Raw genomic sequence first — 21,740 nt, 5'->3', positions numbered from 1 at the left:
ACTCGCGCAACTAGACTTTGGATGCGCGTGCGATAGTTCATCACAATCCTACATATCATTACATTGAAAAAACAATATGTATAGCTGCCGGAGACAAAGTCTAACTAATTTAGTTCCTTTTGTGAACAAAGGACGGAAACAATAAAGCAGAAATAATGAAAACGAATGTAGGAGATAGGTTAAAACAAAAAAATAAATAATCGAGTGAATGAAACAGAGAAAAGGAGAGTGAATGAACCTTAACATTCGTTATAGAGTTTTATCAATGTTGATAGTTAATTTAAGTTTTTAACAATTAATGTTTTAGTCGTGTATCCTTTTTTTTAGGCTTGACCTAAATTGTATTTTTTTTTTCATGCATTCAACGAAGCCACACGATAAATGTTCGAAATTACTGTAATGAAAGCCGAAAGATTATTAATTTTACTATGTTAGAACACACTGGTTATGGAAAAAAAAACAAGTTTAACTATTCTTGTGTAATTTTGCGCAAATATTTTGTTAATATCAGCATTTTTAACTGTTATATAATTAATTAATTTACAGTATCAAATAGATTCCAATAGGGACGTAATTGCAGTAACATACGATTTAGTTATGCGTGAAAAGAAAAAATGGTTATGTGTACTTTTTTTTTATAAATCTTTGTTAATGAATGGATCTAACTTGAAGCTGTTAAATCCTCTCTTTTAACGACATTGTATCAGACGAATCTTTATTGCGAATGTATAAGAAGGATAATTTGGCAATCTATGAATACCAAGAGAGCCGAATTAGTGGTCTTAATAAGGAAGAGAAATGGGTCCCTTAAAATGTAAAGAAAACGGCACGCGTAAGACAATTCCATCGTGACAGCTTTCAGCATTGATTGTTGTTTTTTTTTATTACAATTATTAATAATAAATGAATTCAACGATTCAATTTGGATAACTTAAACTCATCTCATCTCTATGCGCCTAATTCAAGAATCCACAACTGTAAAAGCAGTGCTTGCAGCGTACTGCAAAAAGTTATTGTAGCCTTAACATTATATAATACTTGGAACTTATTAAACATTTTTATCCTGATTAAATACATGTTTGTGTAGTCACAGTGTTCGCTGATCCTCATACAGGAAGCTAAAAGCTTCGTGCTAATCAAGGATCGCAGCGACTATTACGTAACTAATCAGTTATGTTTAATATAACATAATACCTTGTAGTTAAAAAGGTAACTGCGTTTCTCTGGTCTCAGACATTCATTTATATTAAACAATATGGGAAATAATTCTATGTAAAATAATGAAAAGATTTATTATTAAATTAATTTTAATGATAGTGATTAATAATTTCGCTGCTATTGTAAAGAAGCAAAGGCGAGTTAGAGAAAAAGTTGTTTCGTAATTGCTGTAATTTCTTGTTACGGTATTTACGGCTGTTACCAACATAATCGTTACTTCTCCTTCACCCCGCATCATTCGCACTCTTTCCAAGCACCTAGTGAAATACAAGTGTAACAATTGTGTAAAAAGGATTAATAAACTAATTTAATAGGTACATATGTATATACATATATATTATATATATATATATGTTTATCCTGAATATATGTGTATATACATATAAGCACATATGCTTATGTGTGTATATGCGAACATATTTCTGTCGGTATTAAATGGTAGGTCCAGTCAACACGTTCAGTTAAGTCTAATTTATCACAACGAATCAGTATAATTGGATATTCTTTTATTTTTTGCGATTTGACCACTCTTAATTACGTTAACATAAATGTACTCTTGGAAATTATAATCACTATCTGGAAGAGCATGCAGATATTCAAATTAAGATTCTATTATTATTGCTGATTGCCAAGGAAAAGAATCGTTATAAGTCTTCATCAGCTTGTTAATTTAACGTACGTTGTATGTAGAAAATATAAAGTTTCATTTCGTATAAGAAATAGACGAGAATCAAGCGTAGTAGGTAAGTCTGAAAATTTGACAGATTATTCCAAGTTCAAATAAAAGGAGCTCATATTATCGTTAAATGGAGCGGAAACATTCATTATTTGTTTGAAAACAAATTTCCTTAAGCATGAACGTTATATGATAGATGAAGATTGCGACAGAGCTCTCTTACTACAAATACTCTTTCCTCGAAATTTTTCATCTAAAAGACTCAGTCCTATTAACATATACCAATAACCTTTCATAGCACAGCACGAAGCAATGTCCGCTACTTGTGTGACCGATTAATCTTTACATCTTTATACTTTTTATAAGTAAGATAAATTGCATAATTCATTCTGATTATTTTTTGGCACCCATGGCGTAACAGTCGATATACACCAATCATACAGATTTTCGTAATCAATATTACACGATAAACCAACCAAGAATGAGACTGACAATTGTCAAAATATAAAGACTTTGTACTTACCGCTGCTATTTTTGTATGTTCAATAGAAGTGGAAACAAAATTCACGATGGGTGTGAAAGAATTTTATGTTCCGAGAAGCGCGTACTCTTTCTATATATTGTTTAAATATTGGTAATTATCGAAGAAGCAAAAAACAAAAAGAAAAAAAAAGCAAGAAAAAATGTTTCGGAGAACTGTTATTTATGGACATCCTCTTTAGAAGCTAAGCTTAAAGTTTTTCCAAAGCAAATATTTTGCAATTGAATTATTTAAAAGCTCATACTACTCGTTATAAATGCAGCAAGCCCTCACCATCCTCTTCCCTCCACACAATGAATATTTTCGCTAATTGAGATATTTTTAAGAAATTCCTCCATGAATTTCACTTCACTGACGGAATTTCTTAATTTTATAAATTATATCCACAAAATATAAATATATTTCTATAAGTGATTATTGACTCGCTGTTGATCGAAACGTTGTTTCTCTCTCTAAGAAAATAAAAGACCAAGTCCAAAGAATTGGAGAGAGAAATAAAGCTTTGAGAATCTTTGCTAAAAATAACTCTCGCAATTGTTTGAAATGGGGCTCCCTGTTTATATCGCATGTATATCGTATTTTAGAGGAGGAGAAGGAGGCGAAGGAAACGAAAACGGAAGGTGAACAGGATCAGCAAGTGGTGGATGGCAATTAGGAAAATTACTCCGTGGATCTCCATCTTTTGCGATGATACTTGACGAGACGATGATATTCGCCCAAGCATGGAGTGAGTCTTTAATGTTACTCGTCGATGTATGATACTAGGATAATTGTTTAATATACATAGCGACACGTAAACAAAACTATTTACTACGCAATTTAAGAAAAACGATAAAAATCAGAAAGAAACAGAGTAGTGCTAGATACTACGGTGAAAACACGCCTATGAGTAACGCGCTAAGTAAGTTTGTGATTGATCAAGTAATTGATAAGAGGGGGCATGATTGTTACTGGGAGCAAATGAGAGGGTGTGTAAAGGAAAGAGGGATTTAAGAAGGAAGGCATAGGAAGGAATGAGAGGAGGAGGAGGAGGAAGAGGGGGGGGGGGGGAGGGGACAAATCTGCGCAAATGAGAACTTTATAAATGATGGAGGAGAGAAGGAAGGTGGATGTATAGAAAAAAGAACAAGTTCGGGCAAATAGATTAGAGGATGGAAAAGTTCGAGAGAGATGGAAAGAAGCAAAATGAAAAGGAATGCATGATGGGTGAATGCGTTTACGAATGAACGTTGCACGAGGAAGTAAGAGGGAGAGAGCGTCCGTTTTCTGTCTTCAGGATATAAGTTCTCTTTAACGAGAGATGAATAACCCTGAAACGTGTACATACATATATATATGTATGTAATATACAAATACAAAAAACGCATATATATGAATATGTATATGTATGTATAGGTAATTATTTATAATTACACTATCCGCAAAAAAAGTAAATAATTAAAAAGTAGTAACTATTAATTGCGATTACTATGTTTACAAATATGACGATGATGGTGATGATGACTAATTATGATTACCGATGTTCTATAAATATAAATAATTATAAACACACACACCTACCATTTGTTCTGTCCTGCTTTCCTTTTCTCGTAAAGAACTTTTTTTTAGTTTTACATGATCATATAGAGATAATACGATACTTGTAGTATACTATTGGATGTGTTTAAGCGAGAATCGATCCTTCATTGCGGAGGTTCTATATGATATTACATTATTATTATTATTGTACATTTTGTGGTTTATTTAACAATAAAATATTAACGATAATGTTAAAGGGATCGGTGTTTACTTGGTCGATTCCCGCCGCAGACTTTTAATCAAATAGTCTTAAATTTTCATGACTTTCGTTTTTCCTAGGGTTATCTCGGTGCATCGATGTAACCAAGCGATATACGCACGAATGGACCAATAATTCACAAACGAAATTCAACGATTCATCCATGTCTCTTTATTATACACTGGCTGATACGAGCTACAGACTGCTCGTATTTTCCTCATCGGTTATTTCCAAGTATAGATATATATCAGTAACGAAAATCAAGCTTGTTCCCTGTACACATGAAAATCATTACGAGTAGTTACTTGCAAATTTAGTTCAAGTTGCAAGCATCTGCTGCCCATCGGAGCTGACCTTTGACCATCGCTCGACGATTACGTTCTTATCTGACTGATTCAGTTGCATGCTTTTCAACCGAGTAGCACCTTCCTGATCATAGCACCACTAACCACTTCCTCACTGCCATCACGCGAGCTAATACACTTGCTGCTGCAAAGATACTGCAAAAGCGGCAGACGATATTTTCCACAAAAATCGACAAACTTTACGTGCTCCACTCGATTGTCGAAGAAAACACCTGCAACACGCACAATCGAATAAATATGGTAATATTTTCAAAAATAAACGTTATCTTTCCAGATATTCCTGAATGACTCTGTTACAAAAAAAAAACAAAAAATCACCTACCTTTGCATTTAGGATTTACACAATGATGACCACTGTTCAAATACTCCACTAAATTTCTAGGAATGCTCTCCTCTGTGTAACGTATATCGTTAGTTTTTATTACTCTTGCAGCGAGTTCCAGCAACGAAGGTGGATTGTGCGTCATGTCGGACACGAATCGTACCACTAGTGGGTTGTCTCTTAAAGATAACTGGAAAATAGCAATTCCATTGTATTTCGAAACCTAATAAAATACAAATCATCCATACAGCGCTTTAATTTGGAAACCTACCATCCTCGATAATTTAGCTCTTCCTATTTTAAATGTTAGTATTTTTCTCTTGCTGTAGAGGGTTCGTGAATTTTAATAGAAAACCAACTTATTTTTAAAACTAAAGAAAATCTACGCGTTTCTACAAATGTCCATATTTCCCCTAAGTATTGAGATATCACAGGGGCGGTATAAGTTTTCAAACTGACACGCTGTACGAGTTATAATTATTATTAAAAAGAAAAAAGAAAAAAGAAAAGTTGAAAGGTCGTGGCGCACGCATTGCATCTGATACGTGATTATTCCTTTTATGTGTAAGCGTATTTGCGCTGAGCGTTATTTTTTGAAAGCAAAAGAAAAAAAGGAGAAGATACACGAGACGTTTATCTGCGTAAACATCGTCGCGTGGAGAACGTTGGACGTCCTGGGCGATTACTTGGAAATATTTGTATAAAGCAACAAAGAAAATCGCTGAGTAAGCAGAATTACTAACTTCAGTCAAACATTTCAGTGTTATAATTTCCGTTGGCAGCGTTTTCAGTCGGTTCTTGTGGAGCAGCAGCGATTTCAAGTTCGATAGGTTTGCAATTGAACCGGGCAAACTTTCCAACATGTTGTCGCACAGTACCAAGGCTTGTAATGATTTTAATTGACCCAGGGTCGATGGCACTTCTATCAGTCTATTGCTTCCCATTGATAATACTTGCAATCTGACGGAAATGAAATAAACAATCCAATTGGTTTATTTGGAACTAATACAAGTTTAAAATTTGCAAGGAAAAGAGAGAAGATTGAATTGTTAATAAAGAGAAAAGGAAACACGTTACCTTTGCAATTTCCATACATCCTTCTTGATCTCCGAGATATTATTACCCCCTAAATACAGATACTTGAGTCCGGCAAGATCGAAAATTTGTTCGGGAAAATCGGTGAGCCTGTTCCCGCTGAGGTTGAGCTCGCGAAGCTCGGATAAGTTCTCGAAGCTCTTTGGCAGCGAATCGTTCGTTAAATTATTGTTCTTGGCCACTAGGCACACGAGAGGACAGTCACCGAGGAAGTCGGGTAATCGGCTCAAGCTGCAATTCGAGATATCCAAATTGTTGAGATTGGTGAATCTACCGATGGACGTAGGGACGCTGCTCAGGCGATTTTGATGAAGTAGCAGAGTGTCCACATGCTCCGGCGATTTTACGCTGAGAAATTGCTCCTCCAGCACGTCAGGATCCAACATCAAATAAGAGAGGTCCAAGGTTTTCGCGCAAGTGTCTGAATCGCTCGAGTCGGACGTGTAATTTTCCATGATTTACCTAAAAATATCCACACACGTTTTCCTATCAGAATCCGACGGATCAATGGCCTCCTGCTTCGTTCTGTGATTCTAGCAAAGAGTCACCAGTGCAGTGCTAATTGTGTTATCGAAAGCCAATGGAGCACATCGTCGTGAACAACTTTTTACTTTTAATATATCAGTCAATTCCTATCAGTTGTTCTGCTCTGCTAAGTTCTTCCGATGTAACACGTGATAGTCAGTCGTTTTACCGCGTGAAATCTCAAAGTTTTTCCTACTTACTTGCTTGCTGCACTTGGTCCTCTTCCCAATTCAGTACACACTGCATATATAACGAACGTTAATAGTGAAGAGAGTGAGCAAAGGTAGAAATGTGGAAATGAATGTGGTATAGTGGCTTATTATGAAATAATAAGAGCGTCAATGAAGACGGGTCGGATCGGTGTACGAGAGAGGACTGAGCGTGATATACCGTTTCTGCTTGCTTTGTATAACTTATTGTGTATAAAAGCTTTTATCAGTCGTATCGTCACTACACATGGTGGTAAAGAGATTATACGTAGACTAGGAATATACATGTATACTATAGAGTATACGAAAGGGGCGCTCAATCATGCTTTAATGAATCGCCTCGTTTAATTGCTCAACAACATTTTTTTCAATGGTTCTCTACTTTTCTTAATAATATATGACTCTACTAATTCATCGCTTTCACTATTCCATTTTTCAAGTTAATCCGGCACTTTTTGCTTTTCTTTTACAAACATTTCTCAATATTTAATTTTTCATTAGAATTTACATAGGTCAAATTAATTTTTAGACAAAATATTTTTTAACATTTTCGCAGGATTGCAGTTTTTAGAGAGACGATCCACGATTAGACGAGACGCGAGCAACATCATTATTGTACAAATTCTACTTTATCTACAGTTGATGCTTATTCTAGTTTTGTGAAAGTAATAACGAGTGGTCTAGTCTGCTGTTGAGGGAGCGCGATGTATGCTATTGGCTTTTACTCTTAGACCCCACTATTTTAACCAATAGTAGTACGTTTTTAAAAGGAATTACTCAACAGTGGCAAAAGTTGTTTTTGCTGAATGATACATACCAAACCAGCATGCTTGGTAGTGTTTTGTGTACATTTGAACATTAAATGATTAAAATTTAAATTTGTTATGTAAAATCTTGTTATTATTAACTTGATTTATACTAATTTTCTATCTTATGCAGTATATCGTGCCAAAGATAAATTATGTTTAATCATAAGAGTTGATATTTATTGTAACCTACAAAAAAAGAATCTTTTAACCGACTATAAAGTATGCAACAGTCTATTTTACAAATTTGTGCTAATTGTTATCCAATTATAAATATAAAGTGAAAATGGTAAGCTTTGAATGATTTTTAGTCTTGTACAAATATTTAAAGCTGTAACCTTTTTTAGGCAAAACACATACTTCTACTGAGAAAACAAATAAACTATATTTCATACAAGAGTATGTTGCCTTTTACAACTAGAACAGATGAGCTTGATCTGTCTAAGGAGAATCAAAGGCGTCTACCCTATTTTGAAAAATTATTAGAAAAGCATGCTGAATTTGATTCAAAGCTCACAGCTGGAAAGGAATTAGTGGAAGAGAATTGGAAAACAATCCAAGAAAATTTGTGCACAGAGATAAAAGAGTTACATATAGAATCAACTATTATAGACTTGTGCTTTTTCAGAAATTCTCCCGAGGCTGTAATATCTTATTTTAAATTTTTAAAAAAGCATAATAGTAAAATTCATTTAAGCACCATTCAAGGATATTTAAAAGCTGTGTATTCTTTGCGTGATAAACTAACAGATTCTGATAAGAAACAAATAGTACAAACCTGTGACCATATTTTTGAAGAATATCCATACTTAGATAATTTAACATTATCAAACTGTATACAGACTTTATGTCTTACAGAGAAGTGGCAAAATGCTATTAAGTTTCTTGAAAGAGCTAAATTACATAGCAATACAGAAGTAGCAAGCAAATCAACAATTTATTCTACCATAATTTCAACTGCATTTGAAAATGGAGAGATTGAAATAGGATTTCAATATCTATTGGAATTTAATCCATCCTTTGAGAAAGAAGAATACTTCACAAATTTTAGAAATCCATCATGTATATACCATTCCTATCTAAAATATTGTGAAAATAAATATATAGAAAAGTCACTTTTTCTAGAAAACATGGGAAGAATGTTTTACTGTTGGAGAAATCAATTAATAGTACCTGTTAGGGAAGTTCTAGATGAATATGCTGAAGTTTTTAGAAAAAAAGGCTATTCTGCTAAGTTTACAGTTATATCTATGCAGTAATTACTTTCCTACTAATTTCTATACATATATATAAGAGAGACGAATGTTTAACAATTTTTATTTTAGGAATGAATGTAAATCATGCTTTTCTCGGCTCTCATCTTTTGACATTGATGATAATACGTATAACAAACTTAATCAACAGATTTTGGAAAAGTCTATAATAAAGCTTGGAAATGATATCTATACAGCGTCGACACCTATTGAAGTACAGAAATTTCTACAATTTTTAGAAAAAACAAAACCTTATGACATTGTAGTTGATGGTTTGAATGTCACAAGTGGTAATCAAAATGGAATACAAAATGTAATAATTATGTTATTATCAATCCTCTTACCTCCTGTTTACATATTTCCAATATATAAGACAATCCATAACTTTTTAGTTAACAGACACTGTTGAGTACTTATCCAATAAAAATATGAAAATTTTAGTTATTGGAAGATCACACATGAAACTTTGGAATAAGGAAGCTTTGCAAAAGCTACAACATTATGCAAAGTTGTTTTTACTACAAAATTTGTAAGTATTATATAAGTCAATATTGAAAATGTCATTGTAATTGATGAATGAATTTTAGCTCAAGGGATGATCCATTTGTACTATATGCTGCACTAAAAAGTGGAAAAAAAACAGGATTTCTTACATGTGATTTGATGCGTCAACATCGACATGCTTTAGATGACGCATATCTTCAAGCAATTTTCAAAATATGGCAAATAACTCATCAGTATACTTTTAAAGGTTCAAAAGTAATAGAGCCAAAAACTTGTATGCCCTTGGCTCAAAAAAATATTAAAGGATGGCACTTACCTTATGTAAATAAAAAAGAAAAATTAAATACTAGTCGAATGAAAGGAGCCGTCAAGATAGATGGATGGCTTTGTATTTCTGACACTAAAAGAATGAAGTAATATTTGTTAAAGATGATCACTATAATTAATTTTATTTTGCACATTAAATATGTAAAAAGTAGAATATAATGTGGAAAAAAAGGGTTACCATCTAAAATATTGTTGGTCATTTGCCTTTAACGTCAAAAGCATGAGTCTTTGAATTCAAATAATTGCCGATCATTGTAACTGGATAGGTTTGTGCGTAATATTACGTAAAGCTGCTTAAAGATGGCGCTTCCTGTGCGAAACGAACGTTTCCTACGTTAACTTTTTTAGTCTGTTGGATTTTACCTACGTTTCTCTCAGTACACTTTCCATGCAACAGGTGGTATGACAGCCGCATTATATTGTTAACATTATATATTCGTTATCTTTTAAACGAACATAAAGCTCTCATCCTCTTTTATTGTGCTTCGAAAATTGTGCTAATTATAAGAAAACATAGCTACTTTGTTGTGTCATGTATAAAATTTGTACTGTAGCAGACTGTGTGCTACTTGTGAACTATTTGTTGAATTGGTTGCCGTTTAATATATATGTGTATAACGACGATGATTGAAACAATGTAAGTCTGTGCTCCTTACAAATTATATAGTTAAGTTTTAATATATCTCTTTATTCGTCTTACATTATTTATAATACTGACAGGACGTATTCCAGTATTTCCACTATGCTTCTGAACTTTGAAATATCGCAATTTGTAGGTTAGACTTTAATGTCAGGTCAGACTTTTGTGCTGTCACGTGCGACAATTCTTCAAGTTCTAAGAAACGAGGCTAGTGGCGAACAATGCAATGAGTCTCATTCTTACCATTGCCTAATTCGAGCCTTCACTGTTCGATGATTATCAGTATTTGTGTATTTGCTATTGTTTTTTCCTTGCATTATAATCAATCGTTATTCGATAATTGAACAAAAAATATGTAAATATTACAATAATACGTGGCTATATAACAAAAGTAAGAGGATTACAAATACATCGCAATCAGAGAAGAAACCCGTTTCGAGGAGAATGTAGGTGATGCGAAAAAATAAAAGCCTACGCGAGTTCTGTACAAATATACGAGTAAAACTTCAGCATAATATTATTCTTTTACTTTATTTCACTCTCTCTCTCTTCTTCATCAATGCCATTCTCTTTTATTCTTTCAATGTGTTCTCTTTAGGTATAAATATAGTCATGTAAAAGCATTGCAGCAGCATTGGAAAGTCGTTATTTCGTGGTGATCTGACTTTTCTATGCCGTGAAAAAAATAAACAACGGTAGGAATACGAGAAGTTAGATAAGATAAATCTTATCCAAACTACCTGAAACGTTGATTCTTCTTCTGGTCACTGCCTCCTTATCATTTTAAGTCCCGCGTTTCCGATAACAAGCCACGTAACACAGTAAGGGCCTTATTTTAAGATTTTCACAAATCTGTTTTAAAGCGATGCAACAGATTCTTGCTTGAACAACGTCACCAATTTTTCAAAGTCAATTTTCAAGCTCTATATTCCATTGAAGCTCTGGTTAACGAGCCGAAAGAAAAGTCCATTGCGGAGTGATACTATCGCGAAGCAGTAAAGCGTGGTGATAAAAGTAAGCTGCTAACGATAGTGAATTGCAGCTAAGCAAACCACTCGTTTCGTTTTCGAGGATCCTCTCTATATCTGTATATGACCGGGCGGTAGGAGATGACGTTTCGTGGAACCACTACACACATATATCTCCATATATGAATTCGTGCGATTATTCCTCACGAATAAAGTACTCGTATAGATAGCATGTTTTCAAAAACGCTTAATGTATGTCTCCTCACTAAAAACTATGATAAATCCGGACACGAGTAATCTTTATTCATTTCGTCTTGCCACCGCGTTATACGTTACTTTAATTTGTGCATGTGTAAGAAAATTTCGGAAAAATTTCTTTTACTCCTTAAAATATCCACCAGTATCGCTTATAGCTGTGCACACTTTGTCACATCCGCCGGCTTTTGTTGCATTATTAGTAACGTGGTGTATGTCAGATTATTCGTCCCCTCATTTCCGGTAATTGTCCCTCCTTGAGAAAAAATAAATTACTAAAATTAATTAAAAACGCCCAACACAAAATAATCCAAAAGCTATATGTGCAGAATGATTGCTCTAAAACTTAGTAACGAAATAAAGCGTTTCATGAATATACACTGCAACTTTTCTTACGCAAAAAATTGCAGTAGTTGGAAGAGTTCTTTATTTCACTATAAATCTTCGATGAGTAATTGTGGGGTCTGTCTTTTTTTCTAGAGGCAATGCACGAGGCAAGCATTAAACTTTTATTTTACATGCAGTTTCTATGGACTTGATACGAAGGAACAGACGTATTCCTCTTACGCTTTTATTCAAGTGGCAACACGCCTATGGCAGCGGTCCATGCGCCTAAAATCGATTCAGAGACTACCAAGGGCATGGACCTCTATTTCTATACTGGACTGGATTCGTCATAACGTTTCAACTCCTTAAATTCTGCGCATAATTTCACGCCAAAGAATTCCCGCTTATTTTCACAAATTGTAATTAACTTTGGAATTATATTATTAAAAGTTTTTGGCGGACTGCGAGACTATTCGATCGAGGGAAGTGAATAAAATAGAGGAGTCGTTGATGAAGCTATTGCTATTTGACTAATCGTGAGAGAGAGAGAGAGAGAGAGAGAGAGAGAGAGAGAGAGAGAAAGAGCTTGTCCCTTGGGCGCACCACGAAGCGTCCCCTTAATTTTACGATCGTCCGTAATCGTTTCGCGACCAAATTATTATGAGAGAAATTTGCACCCTAACATAAACTCTCCCGGACAGTTTTGGGAATGATTCAGAAGTTCCTCTACTATATCTCGTCTCTTTATGGCAGCTTGGTTTATTGCACGCTATTTTCACATCATAACCCCGTACAATTTATTATTCCTCTCCGTTATTTTCAGCACGACACCTTAACCCGCTACTTTATCAAATTTATAGATCTTGTAAAATTCATTAATACGCAATTATAATGTGGTCGTATTTGCGCGCCATCCATCGTTATTGCTCGCGGCATACACGATGGCATTCGCCGCCGTGAATTATCGATGCATGCCTTGTGCATGGACGAGACCCTTTTGTACGTACAAAATACTCCTATGTGTCGAGCACTTTTTCTCTGCAGCCTTGCACAAAAAAGGTGCATATTTTTTTTACAAATTTCCATAAGTCTGTGTGTATACAGGGCGGGGCGAGGCGGGGTGGAGGGCTTTGCATTCTCGCTGAATAAAGAAGCGTTATTGCGAAAAACTGTTAAAAGCGGGAAAGCGGGATAAAGAAAGCTGTGGGGGATGGGAGAGAAGTGGATTAGAGGGGAGTGCACCAGTTAAACGAGCGTTGTAGTATCGAATATTGGCGGGTGTATCTAGTGGTAAGTGTATGCGTATATATATATATATACTCGACGTGTATTTAATGCAATCGGTATGGACTGCGGAGGAATTATCGAGGTAGGTATAATGGTCTTATGGGCGATAATTCTCGGTGGGTTAGGGGGGGGGGGGGAAGGGAGGTGGTGGAGAATTCAGCGAGGGAGACACACGGCGCGGTGCCGCGCGAGAATACTAGATCCGAATATACTCTATATGTATACGTATAGGGGGGACGCGTCCTTTCGTTTGGTCCCCCCATAACTTAGCTCGGTCGCACTGGAATTCGAGCGATGCTAATTTCACGTAGAATTCTGAAATTCCACCGTGTTTCACCCGTTCCATGTCGTCGCCCTTTAACCAAGCGCGTCAGACCCGACCTACCAGCTGAGAATTATATTAACCACAGTTTCGCCAAGCTTCGATTTAATTGGTTGGGATTTTCACATAATATTACGTTATTTTCCAAATCTTATGTTTATTTCTGTTCACCTTCTCGCGTATTATGTTTTAGTTTATTAAGTACTTTACTTGCTAGTGTTACAAAATTCATTAAAGGTTGCTGTTATAATTGTAATTATTTGTTTATTATTTATTGCATAACGTTCTGCACGAGGCATCTCTTTGTGTGCAATTTTATAATATATATATATATATACCAGTTTTAGCATGCACGTTATCTCTTCCATAAGCATTATTTCAACCATCACAGTATAAACACATTGTTACACAATGCTGGAGAATGCGATTAAAAGAAGAAGAAGAATTATTCTGGTCCTCTTGGACCCTTTCGTCCGGGGGGTCCACGGCTTCTCATTTTCTCGTGCATGCACGTTACGAGTTCTTTGGTCTTATCGCAAGCATCCCCCTCGGCCGATGCACCTAAAAATATTCATTTCGACACTAATTTAATCATAGAATAAACATTGGATAATAGATCGACTTTGCTGCAGATTTTATTTTTCCTAAAGTTGGTACATGTAATAATTCTAAGCACTATGATATATAAGGCGTCGACTAGGAAATCCCTTATATGAGGGATGCACTAAAAATTTAATATGAAATTGCAGCAGTTTCTCAACACAGTCGTCTCATAATAAAAATGCGAAAATATTGCGGTGCAAAAAACTAACCTTTTTCACGACATTCCAAAGCATCCTTCTTCACTTCTTCTCTAACTTCCGGTGCTGGTGGACTGTGTTCAACAACGTATTCCTCAATTTTATTTTCGAGCAATACTCCATTCTCTAACTAAAATATCATTACATTTGTAAGTTTTCTATACAAAAACATGGTACAAATTTGTAATACTCACGAATCCTTTCTTCTCTAATGTGCACGATATATAGCAAGCTGTTGGCCGTGACATTTCATTTCCAACATGGGATACTAATTGAAGTTCATCTGCAAAGGAATTTTTACTTCAGAAAAATTGTCAGGAAAAATACAAGAAAATTACATGTTTACATTGTGAAAAATATTCTCTTAGACAGATATCAGCTGATGTTAACGAAAAGTAAGTATAAATTAATCAAAGGAAGGAAACGTTGGCACTAAGTAAATATAGAAAAAAACTTAATTCAGTTGTGTGAAGTATTAAGAGAAAATTGTCTGTATAATAGCTAATTAATTGTCCCTGTGTTGATACTTTTCTCCTACCTTGGATCAGTCCAACTTTTTCCATGCATTCCGAGTCCAAGGGAAAGTGGTGATGATGTGGTCCATGATGTGGTGGTCTGGGTAAATTTTCTGCCGATGAATCCTCATTTTCGCCTTCTTCAGCGTGTACGATTATCTACACAGATAGAAATAATCCTACTTTCACCTATACATATATATACGCACTGATTCTTCTCATAGCAATGAAACTTAAACATACCGCGAATAAAACGACGCAGGAGATTATTACGAGATTATTCATACTGACTGTTGGAGATTCGATTGATGCAAAATGCAAGGTTTCCGGTCGAATTTTGCCTCGATACTGAAGTCCCGGTCGTTTTCAAATCACTTTTATAGGTGTTACATGACGCACGAGTAATTAGCTGATATATTTTTCAGATTTTACAGATTTTATGACAATGAAACGGGAAGCGAAACCAGCTAGTGAAGATTTAAGATATTAGATTGCATAAGAGTTTGGATGGCGAAAAAAATAGTAAACTAATGACAAAAAATCTAATATCTAGAATTTTTTATTTTTAGACAAGAGAATTAATGTTATACAATATGTATTCTATTGTGATGTTATATTCCATTGTACGACTGAAATACACTTATAATGAGCAGCTATTATCAGACTATCTTTCAAGATTTTTATTTAAACCATGACCAATAATGAATTGCACACACATTCTAACATTTCTTAGAACCTTCTGCCAATTTCATTTAATTACTAGTGAAAATTCACGTTCGATTTTAAACTTTTTAAATAATTACCGTATGTTACGGATAAAAGATGAATTGTAGCTTGGGTAAAGAAAGGACGAGTTTTTCTTTTGTTTTGCATAATTTTATTCTGTGCTGACAATACGTTTAACTAACAGTGCAATTGAATATACAACAATTATGTTTATTACATAACTTAGAAAATACTCATTTATTATTTAAGAAGATACAAAGGCTTTTATTGCGATTGTTGTGGGTTAAACAATTGATGGTAAATGACATTTATCTTACTTTGGAAACATATGCTAAATTTCTCTCCAACCTCGCAGATTTCGTTAGAAACTTTAGCTGCAAAAAAATTGACGATTGAAATATATATAGTGGGATAAATATCGATTATTAGAATTTGGTTATGTACCTTCTGAATCGCAGTCAATCAAAGCATTCATGGTCTCCTCCATCTTCTCCTTATCTTTCTGATCGACATACGGAGCGATTAAACCTATAAAAGCCATCATATCTGGTTTATAAGCTTCAACCTAAAATAAATCAAATTGAGCGTTTAAAAAGATTCTTCGGTATATTCCCTCGTTGAAAAGATTTCCTACCGGTTTATCGCTCAACATCATGCATCCCGTGAAACAATTTAGCCTTGTCTCCAGTTCCGGATTTACTTCGAGATGTCCGCTGGTCCAATGCGGTACTGTCTCTATATATATTTATTTATAAGAAAAAATGATTATTTCCTCTGGAAAATCATTGTAGCTCGGGATTAAACTCATCGAACGACTTACCGTTGTTAATTCCCGCCTCCTCGGCACATCGAATAACATTTGAAATGCTTTCCTGAATGTTAAGTGCTCGAGTGTACATCTAGAATTGAAATCGAAATAAATATACGGCTCACTTGGTCTTAAGAAATAATTTCCATTCGTTTCTCGCGCGTGCGAGTGTTTTGAGTAAAAAGTGAAAAAATCGTTACCACGGCGCAAAATAATAAAGTAAAAATCACGCAAGTCTTCATGTTTAGATAGGATTTAGACGGGAACTGGTAAATAACATCCGTTGGAACAAGCTAGAGCAGACTCAAAGTCCTGCTAACTCTTCGGATCTATTTATACACGTGGCGTAAAAAACTGAACAATATAAATGAGTCGTGCAATTACTAAAGCAACATTAACGTTCGGAAAGAGATTTAGATAATCGCTATGATATCCTACGTGACAAACCCGACTTATTCTTTTGATGAGATAAGAGTAATTTGCAAAATTCAGAATTAATTTTTTACATTGCGGAAGGCTAGCTTCCTGAATCGTGTCAATAAATGGAAGAATCGAGAGGAGAGGGAGGCTTTCAGAAACGGCTCTATTCAAGGCTTATAATAACTTTTACAATAAAGTTCTTTTATTTCCTTTTGTTCGTGCATTACGAGCTCTATGCGTGATTTCTCTTCGCACGTGGCTATGTATGTTGTTTGCAAGGTGTAGTGTTTGCAGTTTCGGAGGCGTCATATGTAAATTGTAGCTTTTGCGGCTGGCATGCATTACAGGGTGTCGTCGTTGGGACAAGTGTTTCTAGCTTTGCGCCACGGTGCGTGCTAGCTAGCTTGATGCACACGCTTAGCTATGGTATATAGCGTGTGTGTGCATGTGTTCTAGAGAAAGAGCGTCCAATGCGAGGTCCTTATATGTGCGATGGTCCTCCACTACACCTCTCGGAGCGTATAATGTATATCGGTTGCCCGTTAAAACGATACATAGCAACGTTTCTGTATAACCCTGCTTCTCTCGAGTGATTTTAATAATTCATAAGGCATTAGCTCAAGCTTGTTTATTCATAAATGTATGTTCTGTCTCTCTGACCTATACCAGCTAAACATCAGACCTTATAACTCTTTTGTTTCCTTTATTTTCCATCTCCCTCCTCATTTTTTTAACCGTCCTCTTTTCCTGGAACAACAACGTTGTAACTTTTAGAAAATTCTAAATGTAATGTTTCACAATCTCATCGAAATTAATGTTGCATTCTCTTCAATTATTTTTCTTAAGAAAATTTCATGGGAAACGTGAGAAAATGATTATTTTATTTTATTATATATATATATATATATATATATAGTTTTGAATTATTTATTTTTGGACAATTGTAATAACAAGCGATATTCGTCTTCTGTGCAGCCGTGATAATTTATTATTTTAAACTCGTCTGCAATGTTTATTTTTTCGACTGTTCCTGCAAACACCCCTGCGTAGTCGATTTAATTTTCTAGATCGACGATATCTTGGCCTCGAATTATTTTCGATACTTTTTGAGCTACCCTGCTGCTGCTGATGTTGCTTCTTCTTCTTCCTCCTCTTCTTCATGGAAAGAAGTAAGTCTGTAAGAAGGAGTTTTTTTCAATGCTGAAGAATCGACCCTTTCGAAATGTAATTTTCATCATTTATTTAGGGAGAATCGAATCTGAGTGAGGGATAGAAGGGAAAATTAAAGTTAAGCAATGCGATAATTTAGAGAGAGATTTGACCAAAATATTTATACGAAACTGTAATAAAAGTATCGAAAGAAAGAAAAATATAGTACCTCACTGTCCTTATCGTAAAAACATTTCACGAATTCGTATGCTGCTTCGCAACTATCCGCACTTTGCACTGTGAAAATTTACAGAAACTGTATTAGGCTTTGTCCTTCATTTTTTGCAATTTTAAAGTTTTTCAGTCTAGTTCAATATAGCTATTTAAATAATAATGAAAAGAAAATATAATAGAATTAAGCTTACTTGCTGGCATGCACGCCTGTGATGCAGCCAGAGAAGCTTCGGTCATTTCTAGCGGCATCAACAAATTCACTTGTTTTTCTAATAATTCGTAATCCAAGCGATCGTCCTTCAACTGAAAGACAAGAGGAAAAATACTTTCCATTCGTATATATAGGTGTACGGACGATAATTAAATAATGCAACTACTCACGATCTTCATCATACTAAACACACACTTTTGATAGCACATCAATGCGGGATCTTTGACGAAATTACCCTGTCTCGCGCCATCGACCAAATCTACGGATAAAAAGTTGGCAATAAAAATCTGAAGGATGATCCAACGAATAATACTACAGACCGATCGGGGTCCCCAGACGCTTGACGCAACGTTTTCTAAAGCCAAATATGGCGTCCATAAATTGCTTCCTGGTCATCCGCTTGAATAACATGGCAAAAGGTCTAAAACGTTGATAAACCGAAGACGAGGAAAAAGATATTTATTTGTTCAATGCACTCACCGATTGGACATGGTCCATTTGCAGAATTACCAGCAGCAAAATAGTTGCGAGTACCAAACGAGCTTCCCTCATTTGCCCGTTTCGCCTGACACCGATCAATAATCATAGATCCAAGTGTCCAAGTTGTCGCTCAATCGTTCCACCGGGGATATATCAATGGGAGAGTCGAGAATGGAGATTCGGTTGGTGCTCTCGGTGAAGAAACTGAAAATCGCGAGGGACGCGGATGCCTGGATCTTTTATAGCAAGGACCGAGATGCGTGTGGGAGGTTGGAGAATTTTTGCCAAGCAAGAGGCTCCTGTCCGAGCTACGCGGATTCCTCTGTGATTAATCAAATTTAATTGGAGACCCTGTCAATCCGACCCGCTCATTTGAAAGATTGGCGGAAAGTCACGCGACGAAAACCGTATAGGACACCCGGAAAGCTCGCTCCTATATAGGAGGACGCATCCTGTCTTGAAAATTGCGTAAGCTTCTCCTCCAATCAATGTCTTCGCGCGCGCGTTTCTATACGTAACCCACCGACGTGACCTTACATCTGGCCACCGCGTTGCTAATTTCCGCTCGTGAACTTGTTGTTTTTGCATAATCTCGCGCGACACTCCTTCTTCGTGTACTCGATCCTTTCAATCGTCCAATTATCATCCATCGTCTTTCGCGCTCTTCCATTCACTCTAAACTCTTGTTCAATGGAAGGAACTATATTTACACACGTTTTCTTGCGATAAAATCATTTTTTTCCTCTTTATTTCTCTCTTCACTTTATGCTTTTACATAGAATACACGTAGAGTCTAAATTGTCGCACTGTTATAACTTTCTCTCTCTCTCCCTCTCTTTCTCACTCAGGGGAAGAAAAATGCTTCGGGATCTGTTTTCTGGTTGCACTTGATGTATGCGTAAGCTACCTCGCATTTTTCAGAGCCAACAGCTGGTGGAAGAGGGAACGAGATCAATTGTTTTTCTGTAGATATTTTTCAAAAGGTGGAATAGCTTACCTTCGGGTATGCATTTTGAGATTACAGCTTTCATTCGAGGTTGAAGTTCCTCCGGCATGAAAATATCAACTTGTTTCATCAACATGTCCTCATCGGGTGTCATGTCGTTTATCTAAATTTATAAGAATTCACGTTTATATTTCGTTACGTTCTGTAGACGATGTGGGATTGTTCTCTTTACCGATTTCAACGTTTTCATTATGCAGTAGGTGTAACATTTGAGATTTGGGTCGTCTGGAAAATTTCCCTCCCTGATCCCGTTGACCGCAGCTAAAATTACAAGAATGCAACACGTGTTTTTAGAATCTCTCGTGGTGACAAAACTGGGATTTTTTTTTCCTGGTCGTGGAATAGGAGAAGCATCATAGATGCACCTACCAGGATCGGCTCCAGTCTTCGAGATGCAGTTGTTCCGGAATCCTTTGCTGGCCTTCTCCATCTGTTCCCTCGACATGGCCTAAAGTAAAAAGCCATTAATTTCCATTAGGTTGACAAACGTCAAATCCCAGATGCATCCTAGCCCTGTGACACTCGAGTAATCGATACTCACACATTCCCCTTGCTCGAGCACAACCGAGACGAGAATCAACGAAAGGAATGCCCAGCGTGCAGCCATCGTTCAATTTTTGATCACAGTTCGCGAGAATTATAACGATTCCCGAAGGATCATGCAAAAACGCGTCTCTCGTCAATCTCCTCCACGACTTTGACAATTCTGTTATTTCGGCTGTCATCGCCTGTTTATAAAGATTTCCCAATACCATCTCATACCAATGGATTTCCCTATCGACAGCTTCCTCAAACTTTCATTATTCTTCAATTGTCTAGTATTAGCATGAAGAAATTAGGGGAATCAGGAGATTTGCAATTTTTGAAGCATGCCGGCCAGCCGATTACATAACATCCTAGTTGATTAGACTTAATCAACAGTGCCCGGGTAAAAAGAAGTCAGCGAGGAGGTCTAACGTTAATCGGTGTTATCTCACATCGTAGCTCGTTTTGCGTCACATTTCAGACTCTTCGACTTTTTCCTGCACAATCTCTCTCTTTCTCTATATACATATGTGTGAAGAAAAAAAATTTCCAAACCTTCCATGTGCCTTTTGAGATTTATTTTAGAACAATAATAAAACTGTATTGTCAAATTTGTTAACGCTGTGTATTTACGAAAATGTTGGAGAAAATCTACAATGAATTTTAAATAAGTTCAGCATTTGGATGATTTGAAATTTTCACTCTCAGTATATATACTGATACTGAGAGTGACAGTGCATTTTTTATAGAGGAATAAATTTGCTAAGCAGAAGAATCGTGTCCACGCATGGTCCTCTTTCTTTTTCCTTCGTATTCTTAATAGCGTGTATGGCATCAGCATATAATGACCATGAGTAGTATGATGCTGCGACCTTAATGTGGGAGCCACGGAACCACCCCAGCACGTAAGAAGACCATCTGCCCAGGAGCCCACAAACTCTCTCTTGCTTGCCATCACCATTAGAGTCCAACAGCGAGATGCTATCCTCTCGAAACAACTCGATAATTGCATTTTTTTCCACCCCCTTAATCCCCCACGATCAATTTTCACCCTGCAATATCCCCCCTCTCAACCAATTTTTCTCACGATTCCCTCTCCACTACGTCTATTGCCTTCAAAGTACCAGCGAGTCTCTCATCAATTTTATTCTGCGTATATAACCTTGGCAGATTTTCATCATTTCGTGAAAACACGCACGAGGAAGGAGAGAGACTTCAGACTGGATAAAATCTATCTTTTCTCGCTCACTTTAAACAGGTTTCTGTAATGAAACGGTAATCTCGATGCTATTCCTGCGCAGCTCCATATAGACTAACGTACCGTGTACATCCGAACGCTTTTATACTATTTACTTGTATATATATATATATATATATATATATATATATATGTCTATGGGATAGGAAGCTGAAATGTAAGAGAAAATGTGAAAAAAATAAAAGAAGGAT

General features: G+C 35.9%; 5 protein-coding genes across 6 annotated transcripts; 1 reads left to right on the top strand and 4 right to left on the bottom strand.

Annotated features, from left to right (window-relative positions):
* Positions 1-3,100: 3,100 nt before the first annotated feature.
* LOC136773902 (leucine-rich repeat-containing protein 58) lies at positions 3,101-6,877 on the bottom strand. The gene is made up of 5 exons (XM_066727864.1): positions 6,720-6,877; positions 5,977-6,456; positions 5,643-5,859; positions 4,900-5,089; positions 3,101-4,789 (listed from the first exon to the last, which is right to left on the bottom strand). Exons 2-5 carry the CDS (start codon positions 6,447-6,449, stop codon positions 4,623-4,625), a joined length of 1,047 nt encoding a protein of 348 aa, XP_066583961.1. The 5' UTR covers positions 6,450-6,456; positions 6,720-6,877; the 3' UTR covers positions 3,101-4,622.
* Positions 6,878-10,757, top strand: mldr (mitochondrial ribonuclease P catalytic subunit). Of its 2 annotated transcripts, XR_010822683.1 has the most exons (7): positions 6,878-6,981; positions 7,285-7,823; positions 7,882-8,789; positions 8,860-9,100; positions 9,180-9,316; positions 9,375-10,255; positions 10,339-10,757. XR_010822683.1 is itself a non-coding variant. In XM_066727859.1 (6 exons), the coding sequence occupies exons 2-6, from the start codon at positions 7,821-7,823 to the stop codon at positions 9,706-9,708; spliced, it is 1,623 nt and encodes a 540-aa protein (XP_066583956.1). In that variant the 5' UTR covers positions 6,878-6,981; positions 7,285-7,820; the 3' UTR covers positions 9,709-10,757. The 2 variants fall into 2 exon arrangements, 1 of the variants encoding a protein (XP_066583956.1); XM_066727859.1 differs by having other exon boundaries at positions 9,375-10,757.
* Positions 10,758-13,560: 2,803 nt separating this feature from the next.
* On the bottom strand, positions 13,561-15,091 carry Obp99b (Odorant-binding protein 99b). Its single transcript, XM_066727243.1, has 5 exons — positions 14,976-15,091; positions 14,756-14,891; positions 14,412-14,500; positions 14,230-14,347; positions 13,561-13,978 (listed from the first exon to the last, which is right to left on the bottom strand). Exons 1-5 carry the CDS (start codon positions 15,015-15,017, stop codon positions 13,863-13,865), a joined length of 501 nt encoding a protein of 166 aa, XP_066583340.1. The 5' UTR covers positions 15,018-15,091; the 3' UTR covers positions 13,561-13,862.
* A 497-nt stretch (positions 15,092-15,588) lies between these two features.
* Positions 15,589-16,600, bottom strand: LOC136773903 (uncharacterized). Its single transcript, XM_066727865.1, has 5 exons — positions 16,467-16,600; positions 16,279-16,357; positions 16,093-16,193; positions 15,903-16,023; positions 15,589-15,832 (listed from the first exon to the last, which is right to left on the bottom strand). Exons 1-5 carry the CDS (start codon positions 16,506-16,508, stop codon positions 15,723-15,725), a joined length of 453 nt encoding a protein of 150 aa, XP_066583962.1. The 5' UTR covers positions 16,509-16,600; the 3' UTR covers positions 15,589-15,722.
* Positions 16,601-17,697: 1,097 nt separating this feature from the next.
* Positions 17,698-20,474, bottom strand: LOC136773835 (uncharacterized). The gene is made up of 12 exons (XM_066727747.1): positions 20,308-20,474; positions 20,136-20,214; positions 19,939-20,027; positions 19,758-19,869; positions 19,617-19,690; positions 18,904-19,082; positions 18,761-18,845; positions 18,601-18,679; positions 18,451-18,539; positions 18,261-18,372; positions 18,065-18,132; positions 17,698-17,861 (listed from the first exon to the last, which is right to left on the bottom strand). The coding sequence occupies exons 1-12, from the start codon at positions 20,371-20,373 to the stop codon at positions 17,844-17,846; spliced, it is 1,050 nt and encodes a 349-aa protein (XP_066583844.1). The 5' UTR covers positions 20,374-20,474; the 3' UTR covers positions 17,698-17,843.
* Between the last annotated feature and the right edge of the window lie 1,266 nt (positions 20,475-21,740).

The sequence above is a fragment of the Prorops nasuta genome, unplaced genomic scaffold (genome assembly GCF_024137725.1).
Source record: "Prorops nasuta isolate Cenicafe-Biocafe unplaced genomic scaffold, Cenicafe_Pnas_1.2 PNAS00005, whole genome shotgun sequence".
NCBI classification, from domain to species: domain Eukaryota; kingdom Metazoa; phylum Arthropoda; class Insecta; order Hymenoptera; family Bethylidae; genus Prorops; species Prorops nasuta.
The sequence above is the reverse complement of the archived record's forward strand: the minus strand, read 5'-3'. Positions and strand labels throughout refer to the sequence as shown.

Excerpts from the sequence above, each read along its gene's own strand:
- LOC136773903 (XM_066727865.1), bottom strand. The coding sequence starts at position 16,508 with ATGAAGACTTGCGTGATTTTTACTTTATTATTTTGCGCCGTG. Across the intron at positions 16,358-16,466 it reads CTTTATTATTTTGCGCCGTG|ATGTACACTCGAGCACTTAA; the intron begins GTAACGATTTTT and ends TTTCAATTCTAG. Across the intron at positions 16,194-16,278 it reads GGAGGCGGGAATTAACAACG|AGACAGTACCGCATTGGACC; the intron begins GTAAGTCGTTCG and ends AAATATATATAG.
- Obp99b (XM_066727243.1), bottom strand. The coding sequence starts at position 15,017 with ATGAATAATCTCGTAATAATCTCCTGCGTCGTTTTATTCGCG. Across the intron at positions 14,501-14,755 it reads AAAAGTTGGACTGATCCAAG|ATGAACTTCAATTAGTATCC; the intron begins GTAGGAGAAAAG and ends ATTCCTTTGCAG. Across the intron at positions 13,979-14,229 it reads TTTGGAATGTCGTGAAAAAG|GTGCATCGGCCGAGGGGGAT; the intron begins GTTAGTTTTTTG and ends GAATATTTTTAG.
- mldr (XM_066727859.1), top strand. Across the intron at positions 8,790-8,859 it reads TTTACAGTTATATCTATGCA|GAATGAATGTAAATCATGCT; the intron begins GTAATTACTTTC and ends TTTTTATTTTAG. Across the intron at positions 9,317-9,374 it reads TTGTTTTTACTACAAAATTT|CTCAAGGGATGATCCATTTG; the intron begins GTAAGTATTATA and ends AATGAATTTTAG.
- LOC136773902 (XM_066727864.1), bottom strand. The coding sequence starts at position 6,449 with ATGGAAAATTACACGTCCGACTCGAGCGATTCAGACACTTGCGCGAAA. Across the intron at positions 5,860-5,976 it reads GATGTATGGAAATTGCAAAG|ATTGCAAGTATTATCAATGG; the intron begins GTAACGTGTTTC and ends CATTTCCGTCAG. Across the intron at positions 4,790-4,899 it reads TGTAAATCCTAAATGCAAAG|GTGTTTTCTTCGACAATCGA; the intron begins GTAGGTGATTTT and ends TGCGTGTTGCAG.
- LOC136773835 (XM_066727747.1), bottom strand. The coding sequence starts at position 20,373 with ATGGCTGCACGCTGGGCATTCCTTTCGTTGATTCTCGTCTCGGTTGTG. Across the intron at positions 20,215-20,307 it reads TGCTCGAGCAAGGGGAATGT|GCCATGTCGAGGGAACAGAT; the intron begins GTGAGTATCGAT and ends TTTTTACTTTAG. Across the intron at positions 18,680-18,760 it reads AAATGGACCATGTCCAATCG|CGGATGACCAGGAAGCAATT; the intron begins GTGAGTGCATTG and ends ATGTTATTCAAG.